The following is a 17,118-nucleotide window of genomic DNA, read 5'->3' on the forward strand; positions in this document are numbered from 1 at the left end:
TCTTGTTTCTCCCCACGGGGGGGGGGGGGGGGGGGGGGGTCTGCCTGCTGTAATCACGTCATCCCTCCCACTGTTGTAATAAAAGAAAAGCTGTTGGGGAAGCCATGGACAAATCAGATATGCAGAGAATAACATTTCTAGGTTGAGGGTGTTCTCTTTACACAGTGTAGAGAGCATGCGCAGAGTTTTGCCGTATAAACAAAGCCACATTTAAAATCATTGCTAATTTTAGAAAATTGAATGGCTTCGGACTGAAATTAAAGGTGACTTTTTAATAATGATAAATTATAAAAGAATTTGTGCTGCAATCATATACATTTTTGCCTTGCAATAGACTTTTCATACTGATTTTGTTTTATTTATGTTTTTCTCATGTGGTTTTATTTAATGTTTGATTACAATATTAATCCTTCAATATGAAAATGGACATGCAATATCCCATTTCTCAATTATAATGCTCCTGAATGTTTCCAGTTTCATGTATTTGATGTTGGTGAATGCAATCGGTAAATAGTGTTCTATCTTTGTATAACAGGCTGAAGGACATTTATCCGGAAAACAGTATTATGAAACAAATGAGGAGTATGCACCCAGGACCTTACCTAAAAGCCAATTTGAGAAAACAATTACCATAATCAGAGGCAACTGCAGCTTAGGTTAGTGCATTGGCCTTATTCACATTGACAGCAAAGTTTGTTTAAGTTTGTAATATTTAAAGGAAATGTAAATCTTGACTACATGACATTTACAGGGATATTTACAAAAGGGTGAAGAGTTTGGAGAAGGCAGGAAAAGTGAACAATATAGGCCAAAGTAGCTGATTTGGAAAAATTCTCCAATTCAACTCACTTTCCAGTCCAGACATGTTGTCCTAGATTGTTCACTTCTCCTGCCTTCTCCAAACTCTTCGCCCTTTTGTGAATAACCCTGTTAGTTTTCTAAAGCACTGTGTGTTTTAAACAATTGCCATTTTTTTGCTCTTTTAAAAAAAGAAAACTTTTGTGTTCATGTTTTCTTTCATCCTCTATTACATCGCAGTGCTTCTGACTTCTTGAAGCCACCTTCTTTTTACATGTGCTCTCTTCAGCATCAAATTAATGTCAATGCTCAGGGTCGGCTTACTGACGGTGACAACTTTGGCCCATGCTTGCGTAATGTGTATTGACACAGTCTTATAAGGTCACCCTTGAGAGCCAATGTGGCAGGGTGACAATGCTGGAGAGCCAGGGACAGAGCGTTGTCACTCTATAACAGAAAGTGTCTAAACAAGGACCTTAATAGCAGCATCCCCAGCTATTATTTTATTAAATAAGCTTAGATTTTAAAAATAACTTTTGAAATTACATTAGCATGTTTAAGATTACATGAGAGTTTAATTAAAGCATATTTCATTTACTTATTACCTTTTGTATCACTTGCCCCTTCTACTAGATTGCAAGCTTTCACGAGCAGGGCCCCCCTACCTTCCTGTGATGAAATTGTATTGTTGACTGTATTGTCTCCCTCAGTTTTGTAAAGCGCTGCACAAACTTTTCGCACTATATAAATCCTGTAATATAAGAATAGCAACTTTAAGATTTCAATTACGAATATTTCACTTTGCCTATCTAGTGACATAAACATTTTATTTTTTGGATAGTTAACGGAAACATGTAGTGTGTTATCTGTGAGCACATATTTTAGGTTATTATTGAAGTTTGCTTAAAGAGTAAAGCTGGTCATACACTGTTTTATTTTTTTCGTTCAACCCACAGGCTGAACGAAAAAAATAGAACAGATTCCTCCCTCAACATTTAGGAGTGTTGATCGAGGAATCCCAGCTGTTTCCTTTGTATTGTAGTCAGAATACCTGAACTGTTTAATTTTCCGACCAGCACCTTTGGTCAGCCGATTGAAGGATGCCGACACGCACTGAAGAACCGGAGAAATTTGCATAATGTATGCCCAGCTTTACCCCACTTTTGTTGAGAAAAAACTATTCCCTCAGGGAGATCTATGTACATTGCAAGGGTTTCAACAAACTTTGTTGCAGATTCCTACTAATTTCTTTTCTGAAGAAATACATCCTTTCCAGACTGATCCCTAAATGTGAGCGTTCATTATAATGAGCTGGTGGACTTTCTGTGTTGTAATGAGGAAAGTTGGAGTGTCTGTATTCCTTTAGTAGAAATTAACCCTTGGGTAATATCGCACCAAAAATGAAATTCCTAATGCGAAGGATGCCTAAACTTGTTATTTTATTGTGTCCTAGTCCAGGCTTCAGTGAGCCAATTCCAAAAGCGGGAAGTGACTTTTCTGGGGGCGTTTTGTACACCCACTTTGTACAGAGAGCCACCACGTTGCATTTAATTTTCAGGACAGTTTTGTGTAGCAATTTTATATATGCTATATTTATTTTTTTTAAAGTGGAGTTTCCCTTTTTAGGTAATTTTTATCACTCCATATTTTATATTTTACTAAGTGTAGAGATGTGTAGATATGTAGATTACTCAGGAGAGGGAGCTGTCGGTGACTTAGTGCAATTGCTTTGCCTCTCTGTCCCTAAACAAGTGCTGAGATATCAGCCACATACCCGACTCATGGGCTTATACTGTGAGAAGTAGCACTAAAGCACAACCCTTGTATAACACTGCAAAGCAAAAAGCAGTGCCTGTGCATGTAATGACGGCTGCCCCGTGTACACATATAATTACAAAATATACATGAAATCATTTTCAAAACATTAACACTTTTAAAAAGATTGACAGGGTTATTCACAAAAGGGTGAAGAGTTTGGAGAAGGCAGGAGAAGTGAACAATCTAGGACAACATAGCTGATTTGGAACAATTCTCCAGTTCAGCTCACTTTCCAGTTTAGCTTTGTTGTCCTAGATTGTTCACTTCTCCTGCCTTCTCTAAACTCTTCACCCTTTTGTGAATAACCCTGTTAGTTTATCATGTAGAATTGATAGACTATGTTCTTTTTTGAGAAGGAGGGATGGACTTCCATCTAGTTATAGCTATCTCAGTTTCATGTGTCTGTTTGTTGTACCTCCAAATTCTATTACAATTTAGCAGCCCATAAAAGATGAGAACCCAACCAAATAGTTAAAGTGTGGACAAATCATGACTTCGTTATGATATGTGATACTAATAATACTTAAAGTGACCCTGTCAATACAGGGTTGGTTGTAAAATAAGCACAACCTGTCAAAGAAGAGCATCCACACGCAGGGCCAGATTAGGGACATCACGGGCCTGGTGCCGAGGATTTTGGTGGGCCTTTTTATGGAAATGGCGACCATCACCAGGGACTTCTTCCTCCTGTCCGGCCTGTGATTTCTAGTCTCTCTACAGCTTGGAGTCAGTGGTGGAGCGCCAGGGCCTGGCTGCAGCTGTGAGCCCAGTAGATCTGCCACTGACTTCAAGTTGTAGAGAGACTACAAATCTCAGCAATACATTGTTAAGTACTGCAGAATAATACCATCAGCTATAGAGGACTACAAATCCCTGCAATACTTTATACAGCAATGCAGAATACTAAGAAGCTACATACGCTGTGTTGCTCTGGGTTCATAGCCTGATGTCTCCAGGGTCTCAGGAGGGCTGTGCAGGGTTTTAGGGGGGCTGTGCAGGCTCTCAGGAGGCTGTTCAGGCTCTAATGTGGCCAATGCAGGCATGTGGCCAGTGCGGGCCCCCTGGCGGTCAGTGGGGTTCTTGGTCAGTAGGGGCTCTGGGCAGTCAGTAGGGCCGCTGGTGCCTGATTGCGGCCAGTCATTTCCTGCTGCCCTCTATTCAGGTATTTTAGAGGGCAGCTCTCTGGGGCCTCTCTGGGCCCTAGTGAGGAGCGAGCAGCCCTCTAAAATGCCTGAATAGAGGGCCGCCGCTGCCTGATCGCGGCCAGTCACTGACCCGGAGACCGGGGCAAATCCGGGTTGGCCGGGCCGATTTGCAGGGGTGGGCCTGGAGCGGGAGCTCCACCCGCCCCTCCGTTAATCCGGCCCTGTCTACACATGTATTTATATATGAGAACAGGCAGGAGGAGCAGATATTCACACACAAGAAGGTGTAGAACACCAGCAGTGGTATGGGAGCAGCAAAAGCCCCAGAGTTTGAAGACATAGGCCGCCACAATGGTAAGTATAGACTCTTTGCTTTTAAAGGCTTTGCTTAATTTACAATGAATTCTGGGCAACTTAAAAATGTATGTCAAGCCAAAAACATTTTATTCCAGATTTGGATAGAATGCAAAAGAGTTAGAGCTCCTGTTGGGTCTTTACTGCTAACTAAATCTCTGTTAGAGAGATTTCCTCTTACTTCCTTTCCTGCTGACAACAGTTTCAGCAGACAGAAGGTGATGTAAAATCTACCACAGAAACACAGACAACAATAAAAACTTGTAGGGATTCAAGTATTGCCCTACTTTACTAAAGAAAAAGCATTTTTATATTGCTCTGGTGCTTTTAGAAAGCTACCCTCAGTAAGTTTCTAGTAAAATGTTTTCAGCAGTACTGGAAGTAAGGGGAAATCTCTCCAACAGAGCCCTTGGGGCGAGTAAAAACCTACCAGGGGTTCCCCACTCTATCTGAAACTAAGAAAAAAAAGTTTTCGCTCGACATAAACTTTAACCTGCTTTGCATAGGAAAATGGTGCACAGCATGCCTATTTGCAACCTTTAGCACCAAGCACAATATCAGAGTCAGCTGCTGTTTTATCCAGTTTAGAAATAAAAGGTATAATTAAAATGATACTAACTCAGGAGTTAAATCTTAAAAATGCATTCAAGTACCTTAATTATTTAAAAAAATGTATCTTATTTGTGTATCACTCAGCTGTAAATCCTCAAATCATCTCTGAATTGGTGCTGACACTGCCTTTCCTTCTGGAGGGTGGCTACTTTTGTTCTCCATGGTCCCCGTGTGTGTTGTAAAGTAGTTACCAATCCAAGCTTCTCCCGTAATGGACTACAATCTCATGTTTAGTTTACTAATTTGTACTAAGATGTAGTCTATCACAGGAGTGACCTTGGAGTGGTGGCTACTTTACAACACACACAGGGACCATGGGGAACAAAAGTAGGCACCTTCCAGAAGGAAGGACAGTGTCAGCACCAATTCAGGGATGATTTGAGGATCTATAGTTGAGTTTCTGTTAAAGAAGAACTATGTGGTGAGTGCTTTTCACTCATCCTCATAGTTCTAGCCGACCTGTGACAATGAGACTGTCACAGGTCGGCTCAGTAGATCGGGAGGGGAGCGAACACATACCGGCGTTCGCTCACCTCTTGATTCTGTCACGGCTCTCTGCCGTAATAGGGGAGGGGCTGGATTCCCCCCTCCCCACTACGATCCGCCAGCGCTGACTGTGGAACGGACGGGGCAGGTACAGCTGGCTCTGCCTCTAGATAGGCAGAGCCAGCTGTCAGTCACGCAGCTGGGCGAATCCAGACATAATTGTCAAGATCCGCTTCAGCTGCGGCGTCTCAGTATACCGCGAGCTACAGCTCGCGTTATACTGAGCCTAGGGTGACGGGAGGACGCTAGTTTGTTCTCTAAGGCGAACTATGGGGAAAAGCCTTAACCCCATAGTTCTTCTTTTAATAGTTAAGGTACTTGAATGTATTTTAAAATGTATCTTCTTAGTTTAGTGTCAATTTAATGAAAATTTATTTCACTTTCCATAGAAATCAAGTGATTTTTTTTTCTATTTTAAATATGGTGGAAACACAGCAAAATTGCGTGATGCGGGAATAAAATGTAGTCTACCAGCTGTTTGCCATGGGTACTATCACCCTTTGTGTGGAATATATAAATTACATATGCGGTTTGATGTTTGAGGTTTATGCTGGAAGAGAAGGATGTCGGACTAAAACACTTAAGCATGGACAAAATTCTTAAATATCATACAAATAAGAATCTTTATCTTTTCAAAGTTGCGTCTTATTTAAGCAAAGTGCTCACATAACTGTAAAAGGTTTTGTTTTTTTTTTTGTTTTTTTGAATTAATTTCTTTATTACTTTATTAAATTTGCATGGCATGGTTGCCATTTGGGAATCTATTGCAGAATGTATGATAATAGCTATAAAACTCAACTGCGCATGACAATTCACAGCCTATTCATGCACTGGAAAGTGGCACGGAAAGCTCAGAAGCTTTTTGAATACCGTATCACGTGCAAGATAAATAAAAAAGAAAACAGTTTAGGACTAAATCTAGTAAAATCCTGTTCACTTTAACATAGAAAGATAATTGAAAAGTGTCCTGTTAGTTTGTAATGCAATGGATATTTCTGCAACTTATGGCCAGTAAACGCATCTCCCTTAGAAAACAAATATAACCGAGCATCTTAAAATCATATCTGTTTACATGGATTGACTGCTGTGGAATAGTGTCCAATTATCCATTGCATATGGGAGATCAAAGACACTAGCAGATGTTGTACTATTTTAACAGCTTATGAATGTGTTAATAATTAATGCATGGGGTAGTCTGTTCTGCTTTTCATCATTTCAGGCCCTGCCTTTTTATTAACTTTTAAGTTAAAACAAAGTTGCAGATTAATTATAATAGATATCACCACCTCAGCCTTAAGTTGCAATAGAGGTGACATTACACTTGTAGTAATGAAAGCATCCTGTGATTGTTCTATAGTGAAATGTAGTGCTGAGTAATGCTCGAGATCCTAGTAAAAAAAATATAAAGAATAAATGTACAAGGTAGTTTTCAACCCACCTCTGTTAGTGGTGCCTTTAATAGTAACTGATCAGATGTCCTTTATTTTGTAATACACTGATTACCACATTTTGTAAAACTGTTCCACTGTTGCCACTATATGCAGCATTTGTAACAAAAAAGCACTGTGTTTATACAATAAAATGACTACATTGTAAGTAAATAGGATTTTTTTTAGAAGAAATACAACCATATTTTTAAAGATAGGTGCTGTCAAAATGAAAAAGTAAACGTGATATGTTTAAAGGTAGCAAACCTAACAGCTTAGCATTCTAGCTTTTTATTTAGGTGTCACTGTTGGTACACCACAATCCTTTTTGTCAGTAATTTTGTGATGAGAGAACCCAAACATGTAGAGCTGTTCCCAAACAGGCTTGTTGCTGTCTCTCACATACCAAAAGCCTCATGCAAAAAACGTTTTACAAATTTACTTCAAAAATGCCTTGAGAGGCAGAGATAGAGGCAATAACAGTGCATTCTTCAGGAAGTATGGTATATTCCCAGGAAACTTTCAAGGGGCTCTATATAATCTGGTTACAAAGGATCACAGGGAAAAAGGTACACTAAATGAGCCTTCTGATTTTAGCATCTTTTAAGTGGTTTGCTGCATAGTATTGCTGTTGAAAGTGTATTCAAAGCCAAAACTTTTTAGTTTACCATGGGAGATTTTCTTATTTTCACTTCTTGTCCCAGAAACATAACAGGAAATGTCTTCGAACTAAAGAGAAGTCTCCTCTTAGATGGTTGCCTTCACATTTGAAGATTTTCTCTCGCCTCTTGTTCTTCTGATCACTGTAGAGTTTTGCCCAACACCTTCTGGTCACCAGAACAAACAGCTGACACAGACAGCAATACAAAACAAAATGGGGTTTTAACCATTCCCTACTCTGTCCTAAACAAATAGAAAACGTTTTGGCTTTATAAACAATCTGTTTGCTTAACAAAAAAATACTGAAGATCTGCTCCCTGCAAGAGAAGATGCTGAATACTTCCCTCTCCCATAGGCAGTGAGTCTGAACACCTTTGACTTTAAGAGCTGTAGACTCTGACATTCTGGGGTGTTGACATTTCTGGGATGTTGAATGTTGCATCCTCTGCTGCCTACTGGGGTTCCTCCCACTGGCCCCTACATCACTACTGTGTACTGTGGTCATGTAGGGACTGGTGGGAAAAACCCCAACTTGCTGTGCTGAGCTTTCGCTCACAGATTTTGAGCACTCATTGGTCAGAGCCATCACCTGATCACGCTGACTAATGAGAAGTGCTTCTGACTGCGCTAACCAATGAGAAGCGCTTCTTGCTAAGACCACACTGACCAATTAGTGCTCGCCATTTGTGATTGAAATTCAAAATCCATATGGCAGGGCTGTGCTACACGGCAGTACGGGGTACGGATAGTACAACCGTGCTGGGGGAGGGAAAGGAGCGTTCACCGAAAGGTAAGTATAGGAGGAGAAGAGGGGGCCAGATTTGAGCTGGTAATTTCATTTTCCCAAATTCATCTGGGAAAGTGAACTTAACCTTTAACAAAAGGCTGTTATTTAGAGATCTCAGTAGCTCAAGCTGAAATGTACACAATGAAGTGAATGAGTCATACAGGTTACTCATTCCCCTTTCTCCCCCTCCCTCAGAGGGCTGTTTTGGAAGTTCCAATCGGAGAACTGCTGAGATGCTATTACGCTCCTTGTTGAATTTGTGTTTTATACTGTATGTTACAAATAATTCTGCAGTAGGATTAAGATAACACCAGCTGCAGCAGAAGCCATAGGAATCACTGAAGGGAAAAAAGAAAGAAACACCCCCTCCCCCCAGAAATTCCAACAGGGAGACTTCTCTGCTCCAGTCCCAAAGAGCTATAAGAAGGCAGCGGGTGAGTCAGATCCCCAGCATCCACCAGTATGCAATGTGTCAATTAGATTAGTGTCATTACAGGGGACAGAATTGTATCCCATAACCATTGTAGCACATTTCTAATAGGATCCTGCCAGTTGACCAAAGGGGCTCGGCGTTCCTTTGGAGTGTGTTTGTTTTTCCTGCTTTTGGTGTTTACGCCACCTCTCTAAATTAGGAAAGGATAAGAACGATAATTAATGTTTTACCATTATATTGGATGAACTGGTCTATCTTATAACTTAATGTAAATTAGCACTGTTCGGGGTATAATAGTGAAGTTGGAACTGCTGTATAGAGGTCAGTTTGAGAAAGGATACAGTGATGCTTACAACTGCGGCAAGTATGGCTATGTAATAATATTTGCCAGAATCCTTATAATGCATGTCCCTCGCCTGGAAGGGATTCATTTTCCTCTCTATAAAACTGGAGTTACACTTTAGCTTTTCTCAGCATTTTCCTAAAAGATTATTCATAACATAGTGTAACATAACAGATGTCACATGTCAGCATGTCTTCCAGGAAAGCAGTACTTCTGTACTATTTTGAGGCAATTTTTGGGCTAAAACTTTGTAAATATAGTGCACTCGGCAGGGCATCAACATAATGAACATATGAGGTGACAAAGGTGACAGTATCTCATCTAATTTCTGCATAGTAGTTGGCCAGGAAATATTCAGACTTTAGTTCTCCATATTGGTATTTCAGCTGTTAAACTTTTTACGCTTTATTTTTGAACAGGCATGACCGTGAGTGCCAATAAAGATGGCCTAGGAATGATTGTCCGCAGTGTTATAAATGGAGGCTCCATAAGTCGCGATGGTCGAATCCATGTGGGAGATTGCATTTTGGCTATCAATAATGAGTCCACAGCAAATCTAACCAATGCTCAGGCAAGGGCCATGCTGCGGAGACATTCTTTACTTGGACCAGATTTAAGGTAGGGGAAGTCATTATTATCAATAGCATTTTCTTAATGTGCTTAGAGTGCCAAAAATGTAAGGATCTAATTTCACAACACAGAGGCAGATTATGAAAACTGGAGGGAAGAAAATATCACAACCATATGTCTCTTTTTATTATCAAACCCTCACTAGGGAAATGACAGCAAAGCACCCTCTAACATAATATATATTGTCTTTTCCAATTTGTTGTTTACTTATCTCCTTTATAGGTAAAATATCTGTACTGCTTATTTTCTTCCTTTTTTTTCCTTGAAAATGTTTAGAATGACTAGAAATTATCATTTTGATTGAATGTGCTGTTGGAGAAACATAAAAAAAATTAAAAGGGTAACTTTTACTTTGCACTAAAAGCTGTAACCTCTTCCACATCTAATTAATATGCCCCGCTATTTTCACTGCTATTGCCTGCCTAGGGCTGAGAGGGCATTTAAGCCTGTGACATTCTGTTTCTGGAACATTTCCCTAGAGTTCTGCTTTAAAGTGGATCTTTTCAGCAGCTTTATAAGTCTTCATGAATACATTCCCTATATGTTGCACTATATGGCAGCAGTATCAGTTTTACCCGTCTGCCTAAAGAAATAGACATTTCCTCAGTCTGCAGCAACAGATGTCTGATCTGTGTAGGACAGTCATAGTTTTTTTTACACTCAAGTCACACAATGAGTACCAGCTGGGCACTATACTGTGTGAGTGCAATTAGTTTTTAAATTTTTTGGCCAGCATTAGAGGTAGCAACAGGGTGGCTAACACAAAGGCTACTGCACAGACCTGCATAATTGTGTCATGCATGGGCCAGCATCTTAGTCTAGAATGTAGACACTTGCCATGGATTATGCCTGAGCAAAAATTACTCTGGCCTTCTCAGGCAAAGGAAGGCGAAAGATTTGTCATAAGGAATGTGGGAAACTAGCAACAAATGACAAGAGCAGAAAGCAACGGTCCTTACTTACATTCTGCACAAAGAATATCGTCTGGTTGCTTGCTCAAGGATAACAAACTTTTCCCTTCAAGGGTAATCAGTAGCACAAAAAAGCTGTGGTTTTGTTTCACCATGACACAAACATTTGTTTTTGCAGGGCTTTCTCTGCAGCCCAGCTAAACACACTGCTAGGCTGCAGCAACCTTTTCATTGTTTGAGAGACCCGGTTGACATCTGGCCTCCCAGCTGAGTGCTAAAACCCAAGGTTGATTCCTGAGTGCCACATCCTAGGTGCCATACATTTATCCCCAGAGTAATAAATACCTATAAGTTTTATGCTTACACATTTGTTAGAATATACAGTGGGGCAAAAAAGTATTTAGTCAGCCACCAATTGTGCAAGTTCTCCCACTTAAAAAGATGAGAGAGGCCTGTAATTGGCATCAATGTCTTTTGTTTCTGGTGTCCTTCGACAGCTCTTTGGTCTTCACCATAGTGGAGTTTGGAGTGTAACTGTTTGAGGTTGTGGACAGGTGTATACTGATAACAAGTTCAAACAGGTGCCATTGATACAGGTAATGAGTGCAGGAAGGAGGAGCCTCTTGAAGAAGAAGGTACAGGTCTGTGAGAGCCAGAACTCTTGCTTGTTTGTAGGTGACCAAATACTTATTTTCCACCATAATTTGCAAATAAATTTGTTCCAAATCAGCCAGCCAATGTGATTTGTCTGGATTTGTTTTCTCATTTTGTCTCTCATAGTTGAGGTCTACCCATGATGCCAATTACAGGACTCTCATCTTTTTAAGTGGGAGAACTTGCACAATTGGTGGCTGACTAAATACTTTTTTGCCCCACTGTATGTGCTTAAAAGAACTATGGGGTAAGTGTTTTTCCCCATAGTTCTCTTTAAGGTCACGGGAGGACATATACGAACCTCCTACCGTGACCCAAAGCTCAGTATATACTGAGAGCGCTGCAGCCGGGATTGACCCCAACAATACTGTCGAGATCCACCCAGCTGAGTGAGTGACAGCTGGCTCTGCCTATCTAAACGCAGAGTCAGCTGTGCCCGCCCCTACCCCTGTTTGTTCCTCCACTCAGCGCTGGAGGATCGGAGAGGGGAGGGGGAATCCCTGCAGGGAGTGGTAACTGACTGTCACCGCTCACCGAAGGGAGACGATCGGGAAGTGAGCGGATCGGCTGCATGTTTCTGCTCACTTCCCCGATCGATAGAGCCGACCTGTGACAACTTTGTTGTCACAGGTCGGCTCTAACTATGAGGATGAGTGGAAATCACTCGCTTCATAGTTCTCCTTTAACCTGTGTGGTACTGGCTCCACTTTAATACAGGTAAGACCTATAATTTCCATGGCTAAGCAGTTATGGTGAGGAGGGCAAAAGTTATTTGGGGAGATGGGGTGGTTTAGTGCAAAGTTTGCTTACCTTTTACATTAAAGAAAACAATGAAAAATAACAGCATTTAATCAATTGGTTGCTGTGACCCAAATGGTAAAGGAACTATGCTATAACTCCTTAGCTATACTTTACTATAACTCCTATGCTGTACTCCTTCGCAGGTTTTCAAAATGTAGCCACAAGTGGATTGTTAGACTGCTTGTAGCTGATCTGTACTTGTTAAATGTTTCTGGTCTCCATATCTCTGCTCCTTACTATTAACCTCTTGCCGTCCGCCCGTAGTAGAAAAACGGACGGACGGCACTGCTGCATCTGTGGGTTGCCGTCTCCAGACGGCAATTTTTTTCTGCTCGCGCGCGCCCCCTAGCGGGCACGCACGGGCAGAAAAGACCCGACAATGCACACACCCGGTACCGGGTGTCACACATATAGGCGATCAGCGGGTCCATAGCCCGCCAACGGAATAAATGTCAGTTAAAGTACCGCAGCGCTGAATACTGAAAAATGGCCTGGATGGGAAGGGGGTTTAACACCGCGGATGTCAACTGGTTAATGGCCAAATTGTGAAAAGAAATAAAATGTTTCAGAGTCATAAATGTTTTTAGTAATTCAAAGTATATAACAATCCCTGTGTTTAGTAATGATTTAATACTGTTGATTGATTTTATTGTTCAGTTTAGTTTTTATCATTCATTTCAGCTTTTAGAAACAACCTGTTTCTTTCTGACACAGCACACAATTCTTTTGAGCATATTGCTTATTTATTATACGTGGTGTGCGTCTTCCTTCAAATTGTCCCTAGCATATTGTTTGGTTCAGACCTATTTTGTCATTTAAGCTATCCATTAAAAAAAAAGAAAATCTTCAACAAAACCGTACAGCAACACTCTGCAGACCTTACAGCAACCTTGTGCGAGTGAAAATGGGGAAACTTCCAAGATGAACATATTGGCACTTTTGTTAAACCACAGGTTTTTCTTTTTCCTTGAAAGGATAGAGCAATTTGAGAATCACAAGCTTTAAAACAGCTGGCCAGGGTTGCAGGTTTGCGTTGTTTTGCACTGAGAACCAGCTGTGCGGCCACTCACAGAATGCATGTCGTCCCACTTCACTATCCACCTTGCCAGAAGCTTGCGCTATCTGTGCTGGAATAAGAGCCAGGGCTTTGCCGACTGCAGCAGCTGCTTCCAACATCTGTCAGATAATTACCAGTTTGAAATGAAATTCACCTGCCCTCACCTAAAGAATAAATTCCTGATCAAGGGAGAGAAAGACGGATGGCGTTAACATTTCCCCATCCTTGTTCATAATCACGGTTATAGACACACAGAAAGAGCAGATGCTATCTGGGGGAGGTGTTGATGAAAGAGAGAAAAGGAGACAAAATAAAATTGCACATACTTTTAACTACATATGTATGCTTCAAACATGCAGTGCGAGGCTTTGGCATTTGTTAACATTATTGTAAAAAGATGCTGCATCATATGCTTCCCATTTTAGATCTTCTCCCGCACCTGCTGATGATCAGGCCCCATTTTATGTGTGAGTATCGGTGATTCAAAAGCTCCGCATGGCTTATCGTCTTCTGTTCAGTCGCTTCACTCTTCATAATAACCGTTTCTATAGCTTGATCCAGAAATGAACAGCTTTTTCAACGGCTTTTTTTTCTTCCCTTTTTACAATTATTAAGTAACATGTTATGCACTCCGCAAACAAATGTTCTAATGATCCTGTGCTAAGTCTTTATCTAATTTCCATATATTTCAACCTCACCCTGCATGTCTGTGTTTTTGCCTACTTTTCCGTTAATATGAAAGCACTTCTAGAAAGCCTTCCATTGTGTAATGCTCTCACTAACCCTTTAACAACCCTACTCCGCTCTCTCTTTATCTATTGCATGTGCTGTTTGTGTAAATGCAGGCTCTTGGGGGTTTCTTGCATGTGGAGAAGTCCTATTTTATCTTTCCGTAATCCTTTCCTCCCCACCTAAAACTGTTTTCCTTGAAGAAAGCAGTAATTGCATTCCTTGTTGAGTAGCTGCAGCTGGAGAGAGGTAGATGCAGCTTTGATTTGCAGAAAAGAAAATGAAGGAAAAAAAAACCCTTGGTGGTGTTTGTATTTTCATTCATTTTAATTTCCTAAATCAGAACGTATCACCTGCTGTGTCCAACCTTATCACCAAGCAAAACAAACCCGACTGTTGTTTCCTTGGGTTTTTGTTTTTCGCTTTCACATCACACTTACACACCGGTTAGAGTAATGAACTTTGTTCTATAGGTATGCCACAAAGAGCTTATTTTAATCCTCGGAATGTTTGTGTAGCGGGGTAGAATGCATTATTTACAATTGTGGAGGACAATACCAGGCTACTGCTTTTCATTCAGCATTACTGCAGAGGTAAACACCGGAAGATTCACAAGAACAATATTGTAGCGTTATACTTCTCATTATTCCCATTTCTTTAAAAGAACACCCGGATGTTGACGAGAAATGCACAGAGGCTGCATAACTATGATGCCAGAAGAAAATCTATAGTATTTCTAAATAGAAACTTTAAGAGAACACTCGGTTGTTGACGAGAAATGCGCAGAGGCTGCATAACTATGATACCAGAAGAAAATCTATAGTATTTCTATTTACATAAATAGAGATATATGAAAACTGAATTTAGATGTAAACAGTTTTCTATAGTTTTGGCACTGTTCCTACCTACCTTTTAAATATTTCCTGGCACTATGTCCGATTGATGATGCATCCTACAAAACTACTTTTCTGTATAGCAGCTAATAATAATTTCCGTAGAATACAGGGTCTTTATTTTCTTTTTCATGCACTGTATAGGTTTGATTGATGTATGCCAACCTGATTGAATGTGGATGAAAAATAACTTGTAAAGCACATATTTATGCAGCCTAAACATTCATCTGATTGTACATGTAGGCCTGTTTTCTTGTCGATTTGCAGTAAGAAATTAACGATAATACCTTTTAAAGAACATACTAGTTGTACATGTTGTGTGATGAATGTGCTAAATATGGATCAACTAAACTGGGGAGCAGATATTTTTTTTTTCAAACAATTTTTATTTGATTTTTTTCCATATAAAACTACAAAATAAAATGAAACAAACATACTATCTGCAGGTTACAGAAAGGTGCATATCTGTATCTATTATACATCATACATGTAAGATGCATCCGAGTACCTGTGCTTTCCACTCCCCTGTCAAACAACTGCAAATCAGGCACAAACATTGTGGATTTACTGACTCTATTAGGAGCTAAAGCTAGACCGAGTATCTTGCTGGTATGAGGTAAGTTAATCCTGCACCAGTCGCAAACTCCCCAGAGCATTCGACACCTCTGCCTCTAAATACCATTTAGTATATCTAAAGGGCTCAACCAGGTGGTTTATTTCCAAAACCGTTAAGGTTTTCACAATGAAATGTTTCCATCTTTTGAAGAAGGATGAGGCCTGTTTATCCTTGTGCATTTCGGCCTCTAGTCTTTCCTTGGCCATTAACGCCGTCAAGTCCTTGATGATTTCCTGTATCTTGGGGGCTGATGGGGCGTTCCAGTGTCTCGTGAGACATCTCCTTGCCACCAGGAGACAGATGTGCACCCAGTCCATTCCTTTGTATTTGGTCTGGCCTCGATGGTTGGCAGAAAGGTCCAGGTAACCAAAGAGACACAGCGAGTATTCCAGGTCAGGCTTCCATGAAACAATTGTATTGATATATGCAAGCACTTGGTTCCAAAAGTTCGAAATCTCTGGACACCCCCAGAAGCAATGGTGTAAGGTCGGGCGTTGGAGTCCGATGAATAGCAGGACATCGTCAGCAAACATTGCCAGTCGAAGCTCCGCTTTGCCCACTTTAATCCCATGGATAATGTCCGAGTGCGCAATGTGAGCTGCTGGCGGTTCTAGGGACAGGTTGAACAGTAGGGGGGACAGAGGACAGCCCTGTCTCGTTCCCTTTTCCAAGATAATAGGTCCGGACAATGCCGCCTGGGTCAGTATCCTTGCGATCGGGGAGGTGTACATTTGTTCAAAGAAGTTGACCACTCTTCCCCTAAAGCCAAATTCTGTGAGTACCCTGAACAACCATCTCAGGTTTACATTGTCAAACGCCTTCTCGGCGTCAAGAGTGATGATGGCAGACTCCAATAATGGGTTAGAGCGAGCCTGCTCCAGTGCCACCAGTACTTTACGAATGTTTGTCACTCCCGAGCGACCCTTGACAAATCCCACCTGCGACGGCTGAATCAGGGTTGGTAAGATATCAGCCAGTCTGTTTGCAACTATTCTAGAGAAGATCTTGGCGTCTATGTTTAGGAGTGATATAGGTCTATACGAACTGGGATCCGTAGGATCCTTACCCTCCTTGGGTAGCAGTTTTATGTATGCCTCTTTTCCTGTTATCGGATACATGGAGCCTCCCCACACCGAGGAGTACATGGCGTGTAGAGATTCCACAATCTCTGTCTGTAGGATTTGAAAGAACTCTGCTGTATACCCGTCAGGTCCCGGGGCTTTGCCCGCGCCTAGGCATTTGATGACCGAGGCTATTTCCTCCCCAGATATGTCTGCATTCAGAGAATGCAATTGGTCCTGGGATAGGCTTGGTCAGTTCACTGAGGACAAGAAGTGGTCTGCCGCCTCATTGTCAAAAGAGTCCGCAGAATAAAGGGTTCTGTAAAAATTTTCCAATATTTTATTTATTTGCATCGGGTCCTGTGTCAAGATACCTGTCGGCTGTTGGAGGCTGGGGATGTGAGTGGGACGAAAGCGGCCTTTCGCTAGTCTGGCTAAAAGTTTGCCCGCTTGAGCAGATATTTTTGAATTTTTGGCACCAATAATGTGCATTGTATTTCAAAGCCAATTTTTTTAATCGTTGTTATATTATGGCAGTGATTCCTTCTGGCACATAAAATGTTCATTATGATTGTAATATTGGCTCTAGGATCACTGTGATGGCATGTAGCACCATGGTAATGTGCCTGAAATGTGTGGTTAGGAGTTAGGTTGAGGGGGTCAGACTGAGGTTTAGGGGTTAAGTGAAAGTGTTACTCCAGACAAGCCTTTGTCCATTCTAGATAGAATGGGGGAAAGGTTAAAAATAATCGGCCAACTAATTAATTATGAAAATAATCATTAGTTGCAGCCCTAGGCTACTATAGGCAAGAGCTCCAGATTCTTCCTGCTCCAGTTTTAACA

At 41.0% G+C, this 17,118-nt stretch overlaps 1 protein-coding gene across 1 annotated transcript in view; it reads left to right on the forward strand.

Annotated features, from left to right (window-relative positions):
- MPDZ (multiple PDZ domain crumbs cell polarity complex component) overlaps window positions 1–17,118 on the forward strand; it is a 132,269-nt gene that overhangs the window by 51,450 nt on the left and 63,701 nt on the right. Inside the window, exons 22-24 of the mRNA XM_018556477.1 lie at window positions 536–656; window positions 9,343–9,541; window positions 13,402–13,443. Of these exons, the coding sequence (XP_018411979.1) occupies window positions 536–656; window positions 9,343–9,541; window positions 13,402–13,443 (362 nt within the window). The remainder of the gene's footprint in view (window positions 1–535; window positions 657–9,342; window positions 9,542–13,401; window positions 13,444–17,118) is intronic.

This window comes from Nanorana parkeri, unplaced genomic scaffold (assembly GCF_000935625.1).
Source record: "Nanorana parkeri isolate BGI_ZX_2015 unplaced genomic scaffold, ASM93562v1 scaffold239, whole genome shotgun sequence".
Lineage (NCBI taxonomy): Eukaryota > Metazoa > Chordata > Amphibia > Anura > Dicroglossidae > Nanorana > Nanorana parkeri.